Source organism: Pteropus alecto, unplaced genomic scaffold, assembly GCF_000325575.1.
Source record: "Pteropus alecto unplaced genomic scaffold, ASM32557v1 scaffold270, whole genome shotgun sequence".
Classification (NCBI taxonomy): Eukaryota; Metazoa; Chordata; class Mammalia; order Chiroptera; family Pteropodidae; genus Pteropus; species Pteropus alecto.
In genome coordinates, this window is record NW_006430735.1 from 2,540,756 (window position 1) to 2,565,049 (window position 24,294).

The 24,294-nt window shown below is 36.8% G+C and overlaps 1 protein-coding gene across 1 annotated transcript in view; it reads right to left on the reverse strand.

Annotated features, from left to right (window-relative positions):
* MYH15 (myosin heavy chain 15) overlaps window positions 1-24,294 on the reverse strand; it is a 123,208-nt gene that overhangs the window by 37,305 nt on the left and 61,609 nt on the right. The window contains 7 exon segments of the mRNA XM_015594958.1: window positions 2,391-2,509; window positions 7,398-7,524; window positions 12,670-13,059; window positions 15,378-15,468; window positions 18,343-18,488; window positions 20,162-20,338; window positions 21,412-21,654. Of these exon segments, the coding sequence (XP_015450444.1) occupies window positions 2,391-2,509; window positions 7,398-7,524; window positions 12,670-13,059; window positions 15,378-15,468; window positions 18,343-18,488; window positions 20,162-20,338; window positions 21,412-21,654 (1,293 nt within the window).

Consider the following 24,294-nt stretch of genomic DNA (forward strand, 5'->3'; position numbering starts at 1 on the left):
TTAATAACAGCCTGCCACAAATTTAAGCAAACCTGAACCAAGTAAGATAATACCAGGAAGAGAATTTGGGACAAGATGAGAAAGAATCGAGTATCTAATTGCTGCTTTTAAAACAGGAAAGATAATTCTGTTTCGGGAAATGCCAGCCTGACTATGTGGGCTTCAACAATAGAATATTGAAGAATGCAAGGGTTGCAAGGGGGACATTCACTATTGTTCAGGCAACAGAATATTGAAGAATTCAAGGGTAGCAAGGAGGATAGTCACTATTGTTCAGGCAATACGATTCATATTTAGTAATATATAAGATTCAGATCTTGTTTGGACTAGAAAGGACCACTGAGATTGAGTCTAGCCTTTTCATTCCATTGATGAGGAAAACAAAATCTTTTTCTTTCACAAGTCAGTCTGAGAACTTTATCTCATCACGTTAACAGAGCATCATCCAATAGAGCTTTCTTTAGTGATGAAAACATCCTATATGTACACTGTGCAATGTGGTAACCACTAGTCATGAATACTCACAATGTCCCCAGTACAATGTGTGGCCAAAACTAGTCATGAATACTCACAATGTCCCCAGTACAATGTGTGGCCAAAATTTTATTAAATTTTAATTAACATTCATTTAAATTCAGGTAGGTACCTGTATTGTAGCAGTGACTACCATATTTACTGGACAGCAGAGCTGGGTTAAGTGAACATTTTTAACACTTACATGGTAGTCTGGTTAACCTAGCAACATAATTCCTAAGAAATGATCTAGTCTAGTGGGAAGAACCAAGGTCTCTCTGCCACTGCTCATGTGTCTTTTGTGCAAATTAGAAAAAAGGCATATTCTTTGGTAGATGCAGCTCTGAGAGCATGAGGTAGTTAACAGCAGCCTCAGCCAGATACCCTTGGATGGCGAATGAGGAGTAACAATACACCATGACCCTGAGAAGGGTGCAGGTTTTGGAACCTGATTAATTTGGCTTCTAATGTGAACCCTTTGCCTTATTAAATATATATATTTTTGAGCACTTGTTCTAGGCATTAGTGTTTGAGAAGTAAATGGGACAAGGAGAAAGTCTTTGCCCTAAAGAGACAAAAAAGAGTGAGCAGATACAAAAGAAAACATGTAAGCAAATTAATAAATAAAATAGCTAACAGCAGTAAGACAATAAAACAGACTGACACGATGTAGAATGTTTGGTTCCCTCTCATCATCCCCAAAGACCTTGGGAAAGGAAGGGCCTTCAAGCATTGGGAATAGCAGCTACAAAAGTCCTAGGGCAGAAATGATGGTGGCTTTTTAAAAGGCAGAGAGGAGGCCACAGTGACTAGAGGGGAGTAAATGAGGGAAGCAGATGCACGAGGTAAGGTCACAGGAGGAGGCTGGAACCTGAGCAAGGGGGCCTTGTAAGCCAATTGGAAGCCACTGGGAAGGCCGCCAGAATGATGTTCTAAAATATAAATCAAATCATCTCACTACCTGCTTAAATTCCTTCACAGTCTACTACTAGCTGTATAACCTTGGGCAAGTTATTTGTCGTCTCAGAGTTTGGTTTCTTCATGCTTTATAAGACATGCTTTCTGGCTGCTATATAAGACATATGAAGATTGAGACAATATGAGAGAAGTATTTAGCATAATATTCGATGCATAAACCATGGTTGTAATTTTAAGTTTATATATAATATGGAAAATAAGGTAAGTAGAGAGAATAAAATAAAATATTTAAAAACAGAAGTCTGAAGACTCAATGATCTTCACCCTCAGAGTAGATGCCTTTGCAGTAAGATTATATATAAGTGATGTACTGCGGGGTCTTAGCAACAAGATGTGTTAAAGACAAACTAAGAATTGGCTTGAAATACAAGAGCTCAAAGAATTCATCTTTCATGTTAGTCACTATGCTTTCACCTTAAGGAATCACTTTTACTAGGGTCACTAGCAACATTATATTTTCTCTTAGGAAGAAATTACTAATATCTATAATTTATTGACAGTTTGAAAGTAATATTGATTTCATTCTGGTCTTTTGTTTAATTCCACTGGTGAAATTCAAAATTGATTTCATTCTGGTCTTTTGTTTAATTCCACTGGTGAAATTCAAAATCAAAGAATCATGAAGAGCCTTCCTGACTTTCTGTTCTAGTAGTAGTGCAAAGTGGAAGCAGCATCCTTTGCTTGCTCTAAACTGACAAACGGAAGAAGCAATATGAAGCACTGAAAAAGATCCTTCAGTGATCAGAGTCTTTTCCAGCACATATAAGGTCCAACAAGTTTTCCCATAACTTCTAGAGCACTCTCCCCTCTTCTTTTACATGAGAAGATATTCAGTCTGACCCACTAAGCACTTTTTAACATACGGTCAAGCTACAGGTGAGAAATAATAAATGCATTACTTTGGTCTCCTCTTTCAGTTGCCCATTCAGTTCTTCAATTTGCCGAGTGAAAGTGCTCTTCTCCCTGGAAAGTTGGTTTATCAGAGCCTCCTTTTCTTCCAGCTTCCTAAGGAACTCACCTACACAAAGATTTCACAAAGTAAGTCACTCATGGTCTTCCTCACACACTGCCTCCTCCAGGGCAACCAGAATGACTCTTACCGACACATTTCTGATATTTAGAAAGGGTTTGAGAGTCCAGTTACTAGCAAAACCATGGCAATGATCCTTCCCAGGACTCACAAGAGAGCCCTAACAAAAAATTGATTTTTAGTAATAAGTATGAGTTGATAACAGAAAATATTAGCTACCGCTTATTGAGAATGTTCTATGCAGTAGGTATTTTGTGCATATCATCTATTTTAATTCCCATAACTCCTTGATAATGTTGATATTAGACTACCCACTTTGCAAATGGAGAAACAGGGCAGCTTAATATGATTGAGATAACAACATGCACAGCCAGTAATTGGTGGAGGTATTTCAAGAGCACATTCTTTCTTCTATGCTATGTTTATTAAGTGTGGCTCTATCAATTTCTGACTATATAATTTTTAGATAATTATACTTCTTGGCCTTATTTATAAAATGAGGATAACAATAAAAGACTGTTAATGAAAATTAAATGAGTGTGAATGTATTTTGTAGACTAATTGCTAAATAAATATTATAAGTAGTCATTAAATAGTAGAGAATGTGACCATGAGAAGGGGAAATTCTATTATACTCTAGTCTACCCTTGCTCATTAGCTTATTTCATTAATAATAGGACAGAAATGCCTTGGTTATTAGAAATGGTACTAAAAGCTGAGCCAATTCTGGGCAAAGAAGTTGCTTCTATAGTACAATTAGTGTAACAATAAAGCTCCAAATATTTATGACCCCTATCTCTCTTACTACAACAAGTTCTAAAACTCTCAGCATTATAAGGAAGCACCTGTGTGAGCTAAAGTAGCAATTCTCAACCTTTTTGGTCTCAGGAACACTTTATATGCTTAAAAATTACTGAAGACCTCAGAGAGATTTTATTTATGTGGGTTTTATAGTAACAGTGTATTAGAATTTAAAAGAATTTAAAATATCTATCAGTTGATTTTAAAATAGTAATAAGAACCTCAATGCTATGTTAATGTGTTAACATTAACATTTTTTAGGGAAAAACCTATATTTTCCAAAACCAAAAAACATTAGGGAGGAAAATGACATTTATACTTAAAAAAGAAAAAAAAACAACTCTGACTTAATGAAAGACAGCTGGATTCTCATATTTGCTTCTGATATCAATCTATAGTAATATATTACTTTCACTGAAGCATATGAAGAAAATTCAGCCTGTCACTGATATGTAGTTGAAAAAGGGAGATATATTTCCATAGTCTTTTCAGATAATTTGTGATCATATTTGATGCTACACCAAAACTCAGTAAACAGAAGTTTCTTAAGGGTTACTTGAAATATGGAATAAACCATATCAATGAACTTTACTCTGTTACATGAAAATTCATGAGTATACCTTAAACTTTGAGTGGATCTTTTACCCACACAATTTTACAACATCATGCAGTAGTGATTTGAAAAATGTGTTCACCAAATTATGCAGATCTTCCAAATGTTGACATGTTTCATTACACAATATAAAAAATCATATTTGTTAACATCACCATGGGTCTCATCAAAAAAGTCTTTAAGACTTGAGGGCTCAAGCTCATGATGGCATGTATGTTTTTTAAAATCTAATTTTTACCTAAAAGCTCCAATTTTATTATTGGCAACAAATGTTGTCAGTTATTTCCTTGACATAACAGGCTCACTTTATCTTTGAGAAAATATCTGCCAAATAACTAAGCCTGAATAAGCATAGTTTGCCAATCGTTCTTTCAAGTAAATGTGATACTCTGCAAAAACTGCTAGCTCAGCTCAGAACTTAATCACACATCTTACTTGAGTATGAAACAGAAGTGCTTTATGTATTCTTCCGTTTGTGTCACACAGAATATTAAAAAGATATACACTCGAGGTCACAATGTAATAAAATTAATTTTTATTGTTTCATTAAGGACATTCTTAAGTAAAACTGACTTTTATAAACTGAGTATGTATTGGTAAATATAAGGATTACTGGTATAGTGTGTTGCTACTGCCTCAACTTGTGATAATGCTCAAGCAGTTTTCATCACTACTGCTTTTGCACCATCAATACACATGACAAAAGAATAAAAAAAGACAACGGCATCTTAGAATTATAATTAATAATATAATTAACCTCTAGTCCCCCTGAAAGGGTTTTGACAATCACTGGAAGTCTGTGAGCCAAACTTTCAAAATCTCTGGGTGAAAACATTATATTTAAAAGGATTCTGAAGAAATGCCAGTCCTTTAGGGGGTTGAGACTGACATGTCACCTATATTACAGAACCAGAACCCATTTAACATGGCTTAACTGATCACATTTACTCTTAGTCTCCTTTGAAAGCAGAATATGATAAATTGACAAGGCAGGGGATGAGGAAAAAACTTTGGTGGCAGTAGCAAAAAAGCAGCAAAAAAACCTGGAGCATAGACCCAGTAAGGAGAGAGGAGGTTTGGATAGGTATATGCAGTACTTACAATTTAATTCACCCAAAAGCCAAAAGGTAAAAATAAGAATTAAAGGAAGGAAAAGTTTCTGCATTCTAAGCAGAATTATCATCTCAGACCCACTTTCATTTCACTTACTTAACTGCCAATTTTCTCATCAAAAGAGTGAGTAGAAAATTAATACCAATAATTAGGGAGAGGTAGGCAATGCCTATCAAAACAAATTTCATTCGACACTTCCTTCAGGGCCAGATATATATAGGGATTCTCCAGTCTTGTCTCTGGACTATGGAGTCCGCACACAGACTACATCGCAAAAAAAAATGGAGATTTTGTAACAAGGCCAAGTGTCATATATTCTGTTGCCAGCATAGGAAGAATCCTATTCAATGGCCCTGCTAAAACCAAAAATACTTTTCTAGATTTCTAGATTTGTAATTTTGCCAGTTCATTTTAATTTAACCTTGACTCTAGATTTTGCATCTAGAAACAGAGGTATCCACTTGCAGAGGTTGTTACACAATTCAAATGATCTTTTCTCTTTTTAAAGTGAGCACCTCTGGTCATCAAGAACATATTATTTCCATTGACTTAGGAATTCCCTCTCTGGAAATATATTACTAAAAATAATTCTAATTACAGGCAAACATCTAGCTACATACTGTTCATAGCAGAGAAATAAGTTACAGAGCAAGATTAAGTAAACTTGATTCTTATGTTTGATTTGAAAAAGCCATTGTAAGTGACTGAATATATGCAAGACATAAAAAAGCTTATAACAAACTGACAAAGAAAAACCCCAGATAGATTATGTGAACAAAAAAGGGGCCACATTCTAAACCTGACAAGCTCAAAATAGGCCTGCATTTTGAGCCTTACAAACTGAGACCAAAAGTAACCACATAGGATGGTTGAAAATAAAAATTCCTAACTAAAAGTGGGTCATGGCAGGTAGTCACATCCTAGGCATATAGCTTCCTTGACAAAGGTAAGTCTTTACCTTAAGGGAGCCTATTTATTGCCTTTTAGTATCTAAGATAACAGACCCTCGGGACATCGGAGTAATCTTCTTTTCCAGACCCCTCAGGCCACAAGCACCAGAGCAGGAGACCACAGAACCTCTCATGGTTCTCTTGCTACCCGCATACCATCTCTCTGTCCTATAAATGTTAACTACCCTGTACTCACCAATGTAAAAGAAGTATCTCTCCATTTTGCTTTTAATCCAGTCCCCACTTTGCTCTCTCCCACCCCCTTAATCTACCACTAGTGGATTTCATGTAACCCCCCTTACATCTCCTTCTATTATTCTAATGTATAAAATAAGCTACAAAACCGCCATTCTCCAGAGCGTTTTCTCAGTCTGTTGAGATTTTGCTTCCTGGCAATTATCAGTATGGCTCAAATAAACTCATGAAAATTCCTTACAGGTTTGGATGTTTCTTATGTTGACAATTGCCAAGATATAAAAGATTGAAAAAATATAACAACAAAAAAGTGAACCCCCTAAACACGTAGCTATAAATAGTGGTTGATAATAGAAAGTAAACCATGGGACATTTTCTACTTTTATTTATCAAATATTTGTGGAGCAGCAGCAAGGAGCAGGTATTGTTCTAGATAACTGACACACATGAGTGAATAAAACAAAGACCTCTACCTTATGAAGCTTAAATTCTGGCAGATGGAGACAATCATATTTATTATGTCAAGTATGTATTTTGTTTTAAGGTATTAATTACTATGAAAAAGAAGCTAATTGAGAAAGCAGGGGGGAGTGCTCAAATGTCACCTTCCCAATAAGGCATATCCTAACTTCCCCCAGGGTGGCAGTGTGCCTGGTGTGTTCAAAACAATAACAAAGAAGTCAGTGTGGCCAAGGGAAATGAGAGAAGGAAAAGGAGTAGAAGAAGTCAAAGAGGTAATAAGGGGCCCAATCATGTGGCCCTCATAGGCCATTGTAAACACTGTGGTTTTTACTGAGTATAATTTAAAAAAAAAAAAAAAAAAAAGAGCATGGGTTTATTTTTTAAAATGAGAAAAAATGCCTATTTCAATTTCAAGGAGGTAGACATTATAAAATGTCATGTCTTGTAGACTGTGTAGACAGCCCCCTACCATCTTTTGATCTTGAGTGTTGCTTCAGCCAACTGCATCTTGGTTTTCCCCTACATGGAAGAGAGATAGGCAGGGCCTCCCAAAGTTGCACAGAGGTAATCCTTCCCAGACAAGAGCCTGTGTGTTGACAAGGGTGTATCAGAGGCCTCATTCGTCCCTGAGAATTTTTAAATGCCTACTCAGACTCAGTGGTTGGTTCATTATCTCCTCTGTCTCCCCACCAGTGTGTTGGGATTGAGGCTCATTCACAAATGAAGCAGCATGCTTACTTACCATTCTCACTCCACAGCTTTGTCTTCTGGGCTGTCAGGTCATTCACCAACTGAGTCACTTCATCTAGTTTTACACTTGCTTCTGTCAAGCGCTCTTTATACAGACTACAGAGTTTCTCAGTATTAGCCTATGAGTTGAGAAAGAAAGGTTGCACATGGCTCATAGAATCCATGCTGAATTAACTGCATAAGGAGGGAGAGGAGGGGAAAGGAGAGAGATTTCTAAGACCACTGTGCTCTATTCTTCCCTGAAGACCACAGCCAGCATTGGGAAACCACATCTTCTAATTTAAGCAAGCACAATAAATTTACGGTCTGGGCCTCTAAGAGGACCAAACTTCTCAGACTACAGGTATCAACAGAGAAATCCAACTCTCTGTGTATTAGGACCCTCTCCGGAATTCTTTGTTTTTCTGAAGGGAACATGTCAAACATTGATGAAGCACAAAATCGCTTCCTGAAATTATATTACATATTTAACTATCTTTCTCTACCACTAGAATATAAGTTTCATGAAGGTAAATATTCTGCTTGATCACAGATATAGCTCAAGTGTCTACAATAATGCCTAGTACATACTAGTAGCTCAATAAACAAGGGGGTAAATGCATAAGGAGGAGAGGGAAAGGTGGGAGCAGGTGAAGGAAGAAGGAAGGATATCCAAAGGGCTGGCCAAGCAGGACAGGAGAAAGTAGATGGATCTGAGCAGCAATCACTTATATCTCCAAGGCCAAATAAGTGCTTGACACAAAATAGGGAATTAATAAATGTCTAAGACACTCAAATTTTGCAGATTTTAGTGAAAGGTTGGCCATCACACTCACTAAAGTTTACTTAGAGGTCACAGTCAAGCTTTCTTTATAAATCCCAACTCCTAAACTTTTTTTTTAACTTGGTTGGGCTATTATCCATATATTAGCAAATAAGTGAAGAGCCAAATCAGGTGCATGCCCATTTGGAGGCTAATGAGGAAAGTTGTATAGTTTTAGCTCACAGATGTTCTATAGCACACCCAGGCTTGCTGTTGTTGGTAAAACCAGACCTGGCAGAGATTCCATGGCCAGCCATGAGCATCACATAATTTAGAGCATCAATGTTAATGCCAAGCACACTCAATTATCCACACTCTCCAAAGCTATCAGAAGAAATCTGTACTAGTGATGAATGTAATCATGTTTAGATGGTCTGAAATTTAGAATTATATTTGGAATATTGAATATGTTAGTTCTCACTTTTGAAAGTTGAAACCGTCGTTGCTTTCCTTACAGTATCCCTTAAGAGTTCACACTGACTTTGTTTTATGAATGAGAAAAGTGTTAGAGAAGCTAAATACCTTGCTCAAATTTACACAGCTAGTAAGTTTTAGAATTAGAGTTTGAACTGATAACTGCCTGTGCAGATGCAAAAAAGAAAAAGGTCAAAATACTATATTCCTAAGCATCTGTTATATGAAGTAGGAAACTGATGTCCTAGTTTGCGTAAATTGTCATGAATCCTGGGTCCCAGAGGAAGCTGGATAAAAATATGGTGACTGTGAACCATTCTTACTTTGTCTCCAATAACAAATGATTCATTAACTGAGCCAGGAGAAACACATCCAGGTGTGAGAAGTGGCATTTCTGTTTATGGCCCTGAATATGCTATGCTAGGCACCTGTTTGCTTAGGGTGAAAAAACAGCTCTCTATAAGATAACCTAGTCAATGGTGTGTGGAAATGGCAAACGAAGGAGCCAGAGAATCCCATTTTCAAGAGATGCCTGTGTGGTAAAGCCCAGCTAGGTTGTGCATATCTGCAGAGTAGGCAGACACCTGGGCAGACAGAAAAGGCACTTGCTCTTAGGCATAGTTTCAAATGGTAGGTATCCATGGGCACTGCTAACCACTGGTAAAGTGTTTTCAATTTACAAAGTGTTTTCATAAGCAGGATCTGAAAATGACAATGGGCTTGTCCATCTAAAGGTGGCCTCTATAGAAACATAACATTCAAAGTGGGTGTACCTTCTAAAGAACTTTGAACCTAAGCATAAAGATGGATACTAAATTTCGACACCAGGAAAGAAGAGGTTAATGGAATAAACTACATTAACCTTAAAGCTTGTTCTTAAAATGATGCATAAGAATGCTGCCTCCCAGAAATGCAGGAACCAATGGGAATTCAAAATGATCAAAATAATTGTGAGATTGCCTATAGCTTCTAAATTTCCCCAGGCCTATCTGTCAGCACAATATGCTTTTGAAAATGCTTCCGTTTCCAATGTACCATTGAATAATGGCATTTCTGGCATTATAATGCAGAATAAGATAAAGTAAACAGTTCAAGAAAAAGTTCAGCATCATGTATATGCCTATGAGAGTGAAGAATCTATTTATCCTACCAACAAATGTTTAAGGCAATAACAGAATGTGGTTACCCAGAGATACACACGGGATTTAGAGTGGAGGCCCATGTCTTCCATACGATTGTGTGACCTTGGACAAGTCACTGAACCTATGAGTCACAGAATTCCCAAGAGGCATGTGTAAAAATTAATGCTAATAATTTGGTGACAGACCATGCAAAGCATGTAGTAAACATGAGTAAAATAAGACCTAGTTTCTGCCTTTGAGATGCTTTCTATTTAAGCAAAGTTTAAAAGACTATATAATGCAGCAGTACAAGAGTGCTGTAGGAATTCAGAAACAAATAAATTTTAATGTGAGAAGTTGAAATTGAGCATTTCAGGGAAAAAGTTTGGTTTGGAAAAGGCACATTTAGTTTGGAAAAGGCAGAAGTTTGGAGTTCACTTCTAAGCAGGGATATGATTCGATAAAGCCATGTCTAGAAATGTTAATATGGATATGGTATAGGATGGATTGGAAAAAGGAAAACCAGAAGCAGAAAAGATAATTTAGGAAATTCCTGCAATAGTCCAGTTAAAAAGTAATGAAATCGCTGCATGTGAGAGGGAGTGAAATGGAAAGCTGTAAATCACAGCAGAATTGACCTGCTGTAATAATTGACTGGAAAGCAAAGAACAAGAGAGGAAACAAGTAATGAAGTACAGGCTTAGAGCATGGGTTATGAGAGGAAACAGGGTACTAATTACAGAAATGTCCATAAGAAACACCAGCTTCAGGAGAAGGTGACATGCTGATTTGAGAAAAAGAAATCGTTATTTACCTTTGAAAGAACAATTTAAAGGAATACTTTTTTTTTTTTTAAGTGGGGGAAATAAAAGACATTGCAGGTTAAAAGAGTCTGGAGGTAGTGAGGTTATATGCCCACTTGTGGGAGGTAATCTCCAAGACAGCCTCCCAATGAGCCACATTGTGACTTGTAACTGATGGGAGTCACATGAAGTCGTTCACTGCATTGTAAGTCTCCCTCACAAGAATCTTTGCACTTTCTGCCTTGGTCTCTTAGAATACATACTTGGTTTTAGTGCCTTGAATTGACATGGAAGAAGTCTAACTCCCCCATGGCTCCCATGCTGTGAGCAAGCCCAAGCCACATGGAAAAGTCACATGGAGAAAGATTTCCAACCAGGCCCTGGCTGTTCTAGCTATCCGAGGGCAGGGGCCAGACATGTGAGCGAATAAACCCTCAGATCACCCCAGTCTCAACCATCATCTTAGTTAAGCCTATCTACCTCCAGAACCAAGAGAGATAATAATAAATTATTGTTTTAAGCTACAAAGTTTTGGGATGATTTGTGATACATCCATACGTAAGTAGAACACTATTCTTTAGTCAAGGAGACAGATTAAGATAGATATGGACAGACTGTTTTCCTCTGAAAATCCAATCACTAGCACCTGAGGAAAAGCCTTTATTTTAGTTTATTTTGGATTTTTTTGAATGGATGAATAAGAGTTATGTGGAAAAATATTTTATTTTTTGGGTCAAGAAGAAAAATGGATGCATGAAAAGAAAAATATAACGTAAGGTGAAGAGAGAAGTTTTACTAAATGCTCTTGTTCTTATCAGTTAGGTCTTATCATTTATTTAAAAGATGGTTCAGAAGGCAGGATTAGAATCTGAAAAAGGATCTTGTTACTGTTCTAAAATAAAACTTAAAGTAAGTTTTAAGAATACAGAACTTCTGAGCAGCCATGAAATTTTACAGGAAGTTGGAAAGAATAAAATTCATACCTAATTAGTATGGATTTATGGTGAACCTATTAATAGTTTTAGGATTGCATGACTTCCTACTAAAATGTGCAGGAACAGAAGCGTTTCTGAGGATAAACAAGAGAGTATGGAGAGAGTTAGGTCTTCCACGATCTCACTTGATTTGAAGCCTACAGGGCATGGAGAGAGAATGTTTTCATTGCTGAGTTAAAGATAGAATCCATATAAAATGCAGAATACAACAGAGACAGTGGAGAATGAGCAGACCTGAGTCCTCACAAGATTTATATTCTAAGATATTGGGAGTGGGGCAGCAAAAAAAAGCAGAGTGACCTTGTTTATTTCTTCTCAGTGTTGTTGTTAAAGGGAATTAATACTAAACATTTTAGGAGCCACTCAATCTCTCTGAAGAAATTCTATATTTTTCTGGCCATGGTCCACCAAAACCAAGCTTTATTGTTGGTTTGTCTCTTTCCTAGATAACTTTACAAATCCTGCTCACAAGAATTTGGCACTATTTTCTCCACTTGACCTAAAGCAAGCCTCCTCTCATTTGCTCTGCTTGACCTCAGCTGCCTGAAGGGAGACTGGTCCTTACCTGTGATTTGATACTAGTCATTTAAGGTGAGAACATGCAGGGTGTAGATAAACAGACTCAGTGAACAAAGAACATGTGATGAAACTTTTAGTGCTGGCTGGTTAAAAAGATGCTGGAGGACGAGAGGGAGAAAAATTTATCTCCTCTCAGCAAAGTTCTTTGTGTCCACCACTCATTCAGACAGACTCTAGAAGTATTTGGGCCACCCTTAAGGAGTGCTCTGAACACAAAGCCATTCTTCAAGAGAGAGACATCACTCATATAACTAGTGGCTTCACTTTTCCAGAATACTTATTTATGGCATCACCAAAAAGAACCATAAGGAACATGGACTGGAGTTCCAATAAAACCAGAAGCCACTATCAGTCTACATTCAGGTGATAGCAATGTGATCTTAACAATGACCCCTGAGCTTAGAACTCCTAATCTAGTCAATCTGAAGAACTATAGCCTCCATTAGCAAATACCTTGAGACATCAGTCTGATTTGTTTTTCTTTTCCTTTCCCTCCTCTACCAAATTCCATGTTCTAAGTCCCGAAAAAGTGCTTGGGAATGTCCATTACCTGAGCTCGGGTCATCTGCTCAACATGGGTCAGAAGGTCATCTGCTTCCAGCTGCAAGTCAGTCTTGTCGTTTTCCAGTTTCTGCTTGACCTGCTGTAGATTTTCTACCTGGCCCTCGAGCTCAGCCAGACTGTCTGCATGTCTCTTCTTCAAAGAGGCAGAAGTTACCTCAAAGTGCAGGGTGGCCTCTTCCATATCACGACGAAGCTTCTGGAATTTTGTTTCCTGTTTCTTAGTGATCTCTAGTTGAGCCAAACTGGCCCCTCTGGCCTCCTCGAGCCTCTCATTCAAGTCTTCCAGTTCTTGGGTGAGGTCAGCTCTCTCCCTCTCTACCTTGGCTCGAGTGGTCCTTTCAGCTTCTAGTTCCTTTTTCAAATGCTGTATTTGAGTCTGTAGCAATAAATAAATTTGACTTTTACTAAAAATTTGAAGTGACAAATTAAAATTGGTGGAGAAGTGGGGACTACTAAAGTGAATAGTAACCTGACACAACTTGAGGCTGAATTATTAGAGAAAGAGAAGTAGCATATTTAATATTCAAGAGCTTTACTGTATTTTAGAAATTTAAATACATATATTTAAAGTTCTACAACTAAGAAAAGTAACATAACACCTTTGGTTCTCATTTAATAGTTAAAGAAGACAGAATACACAGAAATTAAGTGATTTGCTCCAAACTGGTAGTACGACCAGAATTAAAATCTGCAGTTCCCCCACATTTCCCAGACCTCGGTGATGAGCAACTTAAGTTACAAACACGAAGAGGAACTCTCAGTAAAGAGCACTTCCAAAGAAATAGGAAACATCTTCCACCTGACAAGAAAAAAATTTAAAGAGCTTATAAAAAATATCATGAATTTCATATACATAACCTTGCTTATCTGGAATTTGTTTACCTGACAATGCAAACTATTGAGAACTCAGGCAAAAACCTAATCAATGGAATGACTATCTCTGAATTCAAGCAACTTACTTATAAGAAACAGCATCAATTTAATTGTATACACAATTTTGGCAAACTTGATTACTTGATTTCTTAATCTGCAGGCAATTTCAAGGAGCAGGAGATTTAACAAATTAGAATTGGTGGAGGAATGGGGACTACTAAAGTGAACAGTAATCTGATACCACTAGAGGCAGAATTATTAGACAAAGAAAAGTACTGATAAGAATGCTGAGAGCCCAAAATTGTTTTAGTGTAGGGGCAAATAGCTCTACAAATCTTGATAGCATCATTGTATTACATTGAGGCCACTGATGTTCATTAACATCACTTGAAATCATTAGGTGTAAGCAAGAGTAGGGGGAAAAAACAGAAATCTATTTTAGAATATGTTTCCTTTCCACTAAATAGGAGGAACATGGCTTAAAGGAAGTTAATTTTATATCATTCCAAATACATGGGCTATCAGACCTGTACAAGTTGTGACAGAGTAGGTGCTAAAAAAAATATATGATTTCCACATCCAATTAAATGTGATCTCCTTCCAACCAATTATCTTGGGACCAATACCTTTATCCCAAACCATGCTGTCATTAGACCAAATATTTTTGAAACATTTCTTCAGAAATAATCTTTAGAGCATTTTTTAAAAATCATCAAGGATTGATGGATAAATTGAAATTTTTTTTTTTTATAAAGTCAAGTATTGTTTAAAGACAAGCCTGGTGAATATGAGAGATAATTATTCAGAGATTAATACTGTGTCTGAAAGCATGTCCATGTAGTGGCGAGACTGGTTTTCTTATTTGGCTCAAAATATCACAGAACTTATCTGAAAAGGGTTCCACTCATGGACATGGACAATAATAGACTAGTGGTTACCAGAGAATAGTGGGGAGGGGAGAGTAGGTGGGGTAAAGGGGGTCAAATATATGGTGACAGAAAGAAATCTAACTATGAGAGGTGAGCACACAATATAAATATATATATGCTTTACCGTTAAAGTGTACTGCTGAAACTTACTGGATTTTGTTAACCAATGTCACCATAAATAAAAATAAATAAATAAAAAATATTTAAAAATTAAAAATTAAAATTAAAAAGAAAACTATTTTGAGTGATAGTTAATTACTGAGTTAAATATTTATCTCCAAAAGAAAACAATCAACTGTATGCATATATGAGCATTTATAAGTATATATAGTATTTATATTATTTTATAACATGGCCATAGAGTATAAAACAGTCTCATCGTCTAAAATTTATAAACAGCTGCCCATTATCAGATAATGTTTTGAGGCTACACACAGCGACAAAACAGATTTTCAGCATAATTGCCTTCTAATCACAAAGACTAATCATCATAAAAAATTAAATTGCTAACACTGAATGTGTACCATGGGTCGGGCGCTGTGCTTACCACTTACATGTATCATTGCATTTAATAACATTAACTCAAAGGTTATCAGGAAGATTAACAAGTGAAAAAATATATGTCTAGGGTTTAGCACAATGCCTGATTCATGGCACGCATTCAACAAATTAGCTATTTGTTTTAATTATTCTAATAAGAAAATTTAAACTTTTAAAAAAGTAATTTTCCCCAGAGTCACATATCTGTGGAATGCCACAGCTTACCTTTTCTACTTCTGTCTGTAGTTGACTAAGGGCACAAATGCCTTGGCAGAGCGTTTGTCGACTGAAGCACCAATCACCACCCATGTATCTAAATACAGGTACTCACAGGTGTTTGATAAATGATTACCTGAAGCTCTTCAACCGTCTTCTGAAGCTGAGCCACCAGGCCTTTCTCATTCTCCACCTTTGAATTCATCTGACTCATTTCTAAATCTTTCCTGTTTGGAAAAAGGTACTGATAGAATTATACAGAGTAATACGTTTTGTTTAAATATTTTTAGAATTATAGTAATAACACATGAATTCATTCTTATTGTAAAAATTCAACTATGACATCTATATCTGAAGTCTTTTTGGCTGTACACCCAATCTCTGTTCCTTCCCTAGAGGTAAACACCATTATCAGTTTGGTGTGAATACACTCAAATTTTTTTTAAGTATTGATGTATGTTTATGTTTATAGATCAGTAGAAATAGTTTCTTTTTTTTTCTGTGACAAGTATAATATTTTATACATTTATATTTATAGTTATATAACTTATTTTTTTATACGATAATACATTGAAGATTTTTCTGTCAGCCCACACATAGATTGCTTCCTTTAAAAATTAACTGTGACATACTAGTCCATGATTTAGACTTCTGGTGGTTTATTTGTCCATTTCCATATTAATAAGCACTTAAGTTTTCCCAATATTTTGCTTTTACAAATAATGCTATTCATATACATGCTATACTATGTACAAGTGAGTGTTTCTATACAGTGGATACTGAGCAGGGAATTGCTAGGTCAGGTATAAGTATTTGCTTAAAAATATACAACCCTGCCCTTTGATCCCCAGTAGCAGTGTGAATTATTTTTCTACATTTATGCTTAATATTAGCATACTTCTATATTTGCCTAATCTGAGAGAATAGATTAGTATGTCACTGATTCTGAATGTCCTCCTTTATTATTGATGACATCATGATGTCAATTATAAGGATTTAAAAATGGGTAATAAACCAAATGAACTACATGTTTCCCTTGGCTATTTTTCTATTAGGTTGTTCACCTAATTATTGAATTACAGCTTTCTTTTAACATTCTTGATACTCATTTTTTGATATCTGTTGCAAATATTTCTCTCATTGATAATGTGTCACAATTTTATTTAGGTTGGCTTTCGCCACATCAATGTTTAAAATTTTGATGCAGTCAAATTTATCAAAATATTTCCTTTATTTTTTGTGAGTTATTCAAGATCTTACCTGTCAATTTCCTATGATTTATCACCTGTGTTGTCTTTTAATAGTTTTTGTTGTTACTGCAGTAAGAACACTTAACATATGTACCCTCTTTAATATTTAAGTACACAATACAGTATTGTTAAATATAGGCTCAATGTGTACAGCAGACCACTAGGACTTAACCATCTCGCATAATGACTCTATACTCATTGAATAGCAACTCCACTTTCCCCCTCCCTCCAGGCCCTGTTCAACACCATTCTACTGTTTCTACAAGTTTGACTATTTTAGATGCCTCATATAAGTGGAATTATGCAGTATTTGTTTTTCTGTGACCACCTTATTTCCATTTAGCCTAATGTCCTCAAGGTTCATCGATATTGTCACATATGGGAGGATTTCCTTCTGTTTAAAAGGCTGAATAATATTCCATTGTATGTATACACCACATTTTTCTTTATCTATTCATCCTTCAACAGGCATTTAGGATATTTCCCCATCTTGGCTATTTTGAAAAATAGTGCATCTTCTGATGGTTTGTTTTATAGCTTTATTTTTTATATTTAATTTTTTAATACAACTGGATTTTATGTGTGCGAATAATGCGAGGCAGAAATTTAACTTTTACCTCGGAAAATGAATAGCTAATAATCTCAGCACCATTTATTAAGTATTCTATGTTGTCATCAATATTTTGAAATGCCATCTTTATCATGCACTAAGTTTCCATATATATATAGTACATAGCAAATATGGATTTCTGAAATGCCATAGATCTTTGACCTGTGACCTATAAGGACATGAAATATCATTTTCAACTTGCTGAGCTTAAACAAAATATTCAAAATTAAGGGCTAAGGAAACTATCATTATTTTGCCTTTCACTATTCCATTACATTCATAAGGTTACTTACTTCATCTTTTCCAAGCACCTATCCAGTTCAGTAACTTATTAGTAGAATATTAATCAAGCCCGACCACAGGCATGTATAATAGACGCTTATGTCCATAAACAGGAAAACCAGAAGCTCACAGCTGCTCATTTGATTCTCTCCTCTTTCACTATGGGTTCCAACAAGCAATATGCGCCCAGCTTTAACCCGTCCTTATCTTACTCTTGGACCTCACTGTTTTTTCTTTCATTTGCTATATTCCAAATAACTTGAAAATCCCTAATGGTTAGAAGAAAGTCTAGCTAAACAGGGGAAGACAAAAAATACAAGGTGAGAAAATCCATTTCACTGAGTTGTGAAACTAAACGGAGAAGGCCATCTGGCCCTGAGTTCTCTGGGCATCCATGTAAACTGAAGTTTCACTAATTTTAATTGTGTCATTTTGCTTTAGATTGTAAGGTTTAATATTTATACAAAAATTATTTGAAAAAATAGATATGGAAATATTAATAAAGTTGTATCGGGCATATGAGTATTTTTTTAAGTGATCAGAGTATTGGATGTCATTCACATTAGTGTCACTTTTTTATTTTGACTTTTTTTTTTTTTTACTGTTATGCCATTGGTCTCATCATAAGTAATATAAAGTGGGTATTTTTTATTTTTTGACTTGTAGCCTCAAATTCCAATAATTCACATCTCATATGCCTTACACCGTTCATTCGTATTTGCTAGTCAGATGCCTTCTCGGTTATATTTTTCTAGATTATGCATTCACTCTTTTTTTACAGCTATATAATAAAGTTCAGCAAAAAAAAAAAAAAAAAAATTCATTTCCTAGGCTTGTTATCCTCCTCTTCAGGTTTTGAGAGATCTAGCCCTGGAGTCATGAGGATAAATAATATGAGAGAGCTGTTCCTTCCAATATAAGGTCTCACAGAATCTCGTGTCAACACAAAGGTGGCTTACTTCCTCAGCTTTTCTGCAAGCTGCAGCTGGCTGCTCTCCAGGTATGCCATACTCTCCTGGTTCAGCTTTAAATCGCCCTCCAGTTTGCGCTTTTCCCTTTCACAGTTCATTCTCGCTTTTCTCTCCTGCTCAAGGGTACCCTAAAGCTGACAAAAGGAGATATTATTTAGCTAAATAAATAGGTACAGTTTATACTTTACTAGATGTGTTCATTAACTACTTACCTTCTGGAAAAAAAAATAGAAGCACAGATTCTGTAAACAATGCCTAGCTATGTAGATATTTTCACATAAATATTGCATGCACCAATAAGATAACAAAAAGAATCTAGAAATCACAGTGATGGAAGAAAATTTTAGAGATTAATTAAGGAATATACAGTCTACTCTAGGGAAGAAACCAATAATAAGTAGCCAGTGAGGTCTGGTTTGATCGCTTTCCAGTGATGGGAAGTTCGCTTCTTCACATGGCAGCTTATTTCATGGGTGGATAAATCCATTTACTCGAGAGTGCTTCTTCATAAGAAGCTGAGATACTTCTGCAAATCCTTCCCACAAATCTAAGCTCTGCTCCCTGTAGCAACACCAAGCAAATCTGTCTGCATAGCTGTCCTAAGTCTCCCAACTCAGTACTGACCCTTTCAAACAAACACATGTGACATGGCATAATTTGCATATCTCCTTTACTCCCTTGGTACCCTCTTCTAGCCCATAACATTATGTCATACTCTAGCAGCCCCTCCCAAGGTGGTCAGAACATTCCAGTTCTATCTGAATTAATATTGCCAACAATGATATCGAGGTTAAACAGGAAGCTAGATAACAGTTACAATATGGCTATTTTTTTCATTGGTATGTTTACTTTTTAGCAACAGAAGCTATTTCCTGTAAAGAGCGAAAGATATGGAATTTAAATGGGAGAAGAAGGAGAATTTCTGGAAGGTGTGTGTAAAAAGCTGAAAGTAGATAAACTCCAGGAGAGAACAACTGTGTGAGTGTGTGTGTGTATGAATGTGCACACACACAAACACCAATAAATCCTCATATAGAGGCTTTGTGAGACACACAATCAGTGGAAATAGGAAGAGAAGTGAGACAACTAATAGGTAATAGAGGAAATTGATAGAGAGGCATGAGGAAAAAGAAGCAGATAATAATCATAAAACCTAACCACCCTTGTCAGCAATTTTATAAAGGCTAAGCTTTTGGGACTAATAAGAGGATGAATGCATACACTATGTCAGCTGGGGAAGGGAAAAGAATGATGAAGCTACCTATTGAAGCTGGTCTGAAATATCTTTATTTCACAGGGTGTTTGGAAGCAGAAAAGGGGTACCATCTTTAGAATCTTACAAGTATTTCCCAATAGTGTATGTAAAACACAGCTTGTGATTTATATATCTTTCAACTATAAACCACAGTCTCCACTGGAGACACAACAGGGCCTTTAAACCAATCCTTTAACACTAGTGTCAAATAGAGTACCAACACATCTATGGGGCAAAATACTAAGTTCTGTGGGAAAAAGTCAGTCACTTAGAGTGCTAATCCTTTATGATTCATCCCAGTGTTCTTCCTCCCCTGCCCAGAACTGTTATGAGAGTTGCATTTAAAAACTGTCAGATTACGTGCTGCAGTTTCTCTATACTGTAGTTCAATATACATTAAAGAAAAAAATCACTATCTCTAAGTCATGAGAGAAACAAACCATGTTACTAAGTTTTTCTGAAACTGTCAAGATAAATTAACTAAATAAAAATTGAAGATATATATATAGATAGCGAGCGAGCAAGCACTAACCAGCTAGATATATCACTTACTTCATCCACTTGCTGTTCCAATTTCACTTTGGCTTTGCTCATGTTGCTGAGTTTCTCTTCCTCTGAGTGCAGGTCATCAAGGGTCTGCTGATGGGCTTCCTGCATAACTGTGGTCATTCTGTTAAGTTTGCTGATATCCTCATTTAGAGACTCTACTTCCTCAGTCAAGTTCTTGACCTGTGGAAAGGAGACAGCAAGAGCTTTGTTAGAGCTACCCCTGGAAGGTTGGGCATAACACTGAGGCCTATCTTCTCTCTTTTCTTGTACAAAAAATCTCATGAGCTATCCACTGTCACAAAGAACCAAATTTAGCCAAATTCCTGATACATTTTTTAAAATTCTGAAGTCGCTTTTGCTTCTACGCACACACAAACTGATCTGTTATCTGTCACTGCCAGGGAATAGGATCTTCTGGTTAATCAAATATTATCAGTATAGCTCACTGGATGGCCAATTTTCAGAGTGTCGTGTTACTATATAACAAGAACACCACTAAAGGTAATGTAGCCTGCTTTTGAGTATTCAGAGGCACGTATTGTTAATCTTGTTATGCTTCATATCCCCAGAAAGTGGAGGTTAAAGAAGAGTTCCAGCTGATAAAATGTGCAAACATGGAAGCTGGCTGTCCCAGGCCCATGAGCTTTTATGAAAGGGAACCAATGTCACGAGAGTGGCTATTTAAGCATCTGCCAAAGTTACAGTATCATTCTGGAGACAAGTTTTTTATCAAAAGTTTGACACAGACTCTTCGGCTAACTTCGATCCATACACAGATGTGCAAGTTAAAACTCTCAACTGAAATGAGCAGAACATCAAAGTCTTTAATTGGAATTAAAGTGACTTCTTCAAGGTCAAACTCAATGACAGAACTGGAGATTCAGACACATCCCAAATCACCTTTCGGTCAACTACGTCATGCTTGCTTACCCTCCAAAAAAAACAAAGACACTTAGAGGCCCAATGAAACCATTTTTGCTCTTTCTTTTGGATGCAGATACAATAAGATTGGAACAGATAAAAATGTTTCACTTGGAAGATTAAGTGGGGTTTCATAATTCGAGTTGGAAATTTGAACTGGGACAACACAGTTCATCAGACCCTTCATTGTATGCCATTTTTGACTCCCAGTGCTGTAAAGTTTGCAGACCACTGTGTTAATTAATTTAAACAGAGCAAGTCTGGTACCAAAGCCTGATTGGGAGCGGTGGCATTCAGGCACCTAGGCCTTCCTAACATTATAGGAAAAGTACCTTGTGCTCTGTGGCATGCTTCTCCTTCTCTGACTTCGCCAACATTGTTTCCAGGTCATCGATTTCTTTCTTCAGCTCAGAACATTCATCTTCAAGTTTCCGCCCCCTGGCAGTCAGCTCAGAATTTATCTCCTCTTCTTCCTCCACCCGCGCAGACAGCGTCTTGACTCTGGCCTCCAGCTGGATCTTGGATTTAATCAGCGACTCGCTCTGCTCTTCAGCATTTGCCAGGGTCTCTTGCTCCTGCCATGAAGAGGAGAAAATTGTTGCCAACAGCTGGAAATAATTTATCAGCTAGGCGAAAATGCTGCTTAACACTAGCAAAGAGATAATTGCCTGCCCTCTGCCCAGCACTTTCACCTACCGTCTTTCAGAAGCGGTTGAAATAATATTCCCAGTTCCCTGATCCGATTGTTGAGAAGTAGAGGAGTTGCTTGTGTTTGGAGGTGCTTTCAATCTTTCAGGTAGATTAGATTACCTCTTCTAAAACACTTAATAGAATCCTGGTGGCCTGAAGGAGCTAACATGCCTCTAGAAATCAGGAGTGTACTGCTTAAATCACAGCTACTGGAAGCATCCACATAGACACAGAGTTTGAGGTTGATATCTACTTAGAATACAGTCGTTTAAGAAAGTAGTGTTCCTTCAGACAATAGAATATTTATATTATGATAAGTACCCCGATGTACTTGTTTAGTATATATAGGTATCTTCTAATAAAGAGAGCTGAGCTATAGATTTTTTATTCATAGGCTGAATTTAAAATTCATAAGTTTACCTGCAAATCACTAACTAGATTTTACTATTATTTCCATCTCAAATCTTTTCCTCAGGGATTCTGCCAGCAGTAAATTCCACAAGTTATACACATAGAGTATAAAAATACTCTTTCCTTTAATCCTTTCAAATGTATTGTCTTGAACTGTCACTAAGTGACCCATTCATCCTGTGTTATGGGTCAAGTGAAAAATATAGGGCTCAATTGCTTTTTGCTACAAAAGCACCTTTTATAAATTTGAACCCCTCTAATTCCTCTCTACTAGAAGTTAACTAAGACCTCTCCTTTGTGTGCAAGTTCTTAATTACCATAGTCTCATTGCAGCACAACTTCACATAACATCTCCATTTTCCATCTCTAGACCTCATTTATCCTCTGCAATATGACAGTTTGGGCAATTTATTAAATATGTATCTATTTGCCTGGCTTAAGTTGTATTAGCTGCTTAGATCAGAGCAGATAAAGGCAAAAATCTAGGCTATTGGTTTCTGGCTAACCCCTGGCAAAGAATGGCCCAAAAAAATGGGGCTGAAAGAGGTATAGAATAGTGGGAGGTATAGAATAGTAAATCTCCAACATCACCGAGGACCAAAAGAGAAGGGCTAAATTAAAAACAAACAAAAATATCAAAACAGGAAGGGTCTATATGAATCAGAGAAACTTCCAGTGTTTGGGAAATAATGGGGACATCTGATCTTCGTTCACCTCAGGGTAACACGCAGAACAGTTATGTGCTCTATTCCATTCAGCACGTATGCAGGATTTGTCCTCATCACAGAATGAAGAGGACATTCCAATTATCCATCGTCGATCCCTTCATGAAATGCGACGGCAGGACCTGGGGGCCAGCTGAGCAATAGTGTAGCAGTTGAAAAGTAGAAGCATCCTGTTCCCAGTAGCAGTTATTCTCTCTTGTACTCACAATGTTAATTGGAATGTGTTCTGGGTTCTACTGGTATTTTGACTAACTGAATGATTTTAAAAGAATCTTTGCTTCCTTGATCCCTACTGTGTTGTGTCCCTTAAAAATAAAGAATGTTGAAATATTTGATAGCTCTGTCAACATTTTAAATCACAGTTACAATTTGAACTCATCTCGCCCTTTCTGGGTTTGCTCTGAAGTTGGCTTCTAGGTGTTTCCCATGCTCACCATGCTAACCTTTTATCATGTATCCCAGGCTTTGACCCGCCACCCTCTGAACAAGTTGGGACCATTTCTATCTCCCGTGTCAGCCCAAGTAGCACTGGCCACTCTCTCAACAGGAAGAATGATAAAAACTGGGAGGCCAGGTCTCATCCAAAGCTACCTCTTCTTTAAGTCAGATAACTTATGACATTACAAACTATGATTCTCACAGTATGGATCTTAAAGTAGGTTTGAAGAGGGGCCCAGGAATTTGTATTTCTAACAAGCATCCCAGGTAAGGTTGATATATTCTAAATATTCTATATATTCTGAAGTCCTAGAATCACTGCTATGTCAAATATGTATCAGAAATATGGGTCTAGGTATAAATTCTTATGTAAAATATGGCCTACTGGAATACAGATGAATAGCACAGCCTCAAAATAAAAGAATACCTTGGGTCAATCTAAAATTACTAATTTTCTGTTTCCAGTACATTCAGAAAGAAGGAAAAACTCTTTTATTTACATAATTATATTTGAACCCGGTATTTTTTTTTAACTTAGCATTGTTCTAAGTGGGGTGGAGGATATAATAGAGATGGATACAATCCCGTCCCTGCCTTTGAGATGTTCGAGGATAGCAGTAGTCCCCATGGCTAGAGAGGAGAAGTGTGAAAGGGAGTAAGGCACAGTGGGATCAGACTGGAGATGGAGGCTGGAATGCCAGGGCCAAAGGTTTGGAGCCTATAACGCACATGTTGCAGAAGCTGAAGCTTGTTATCAGGAAAGCAACGTGATGTTTGTTAAAGACAATGGTTCTCAGTCCTGACTGAATATCAGAGTCAGCCATACAGATTATTTGGAACCATACAGAGCCTGCGTCACACATGATTCTGATGCAAATCCAACACTGAGAACTGCTGTTTTAAGAACTAACCTGATTAGTGATATTGATTTGGACTGGGGAATGGGGATGT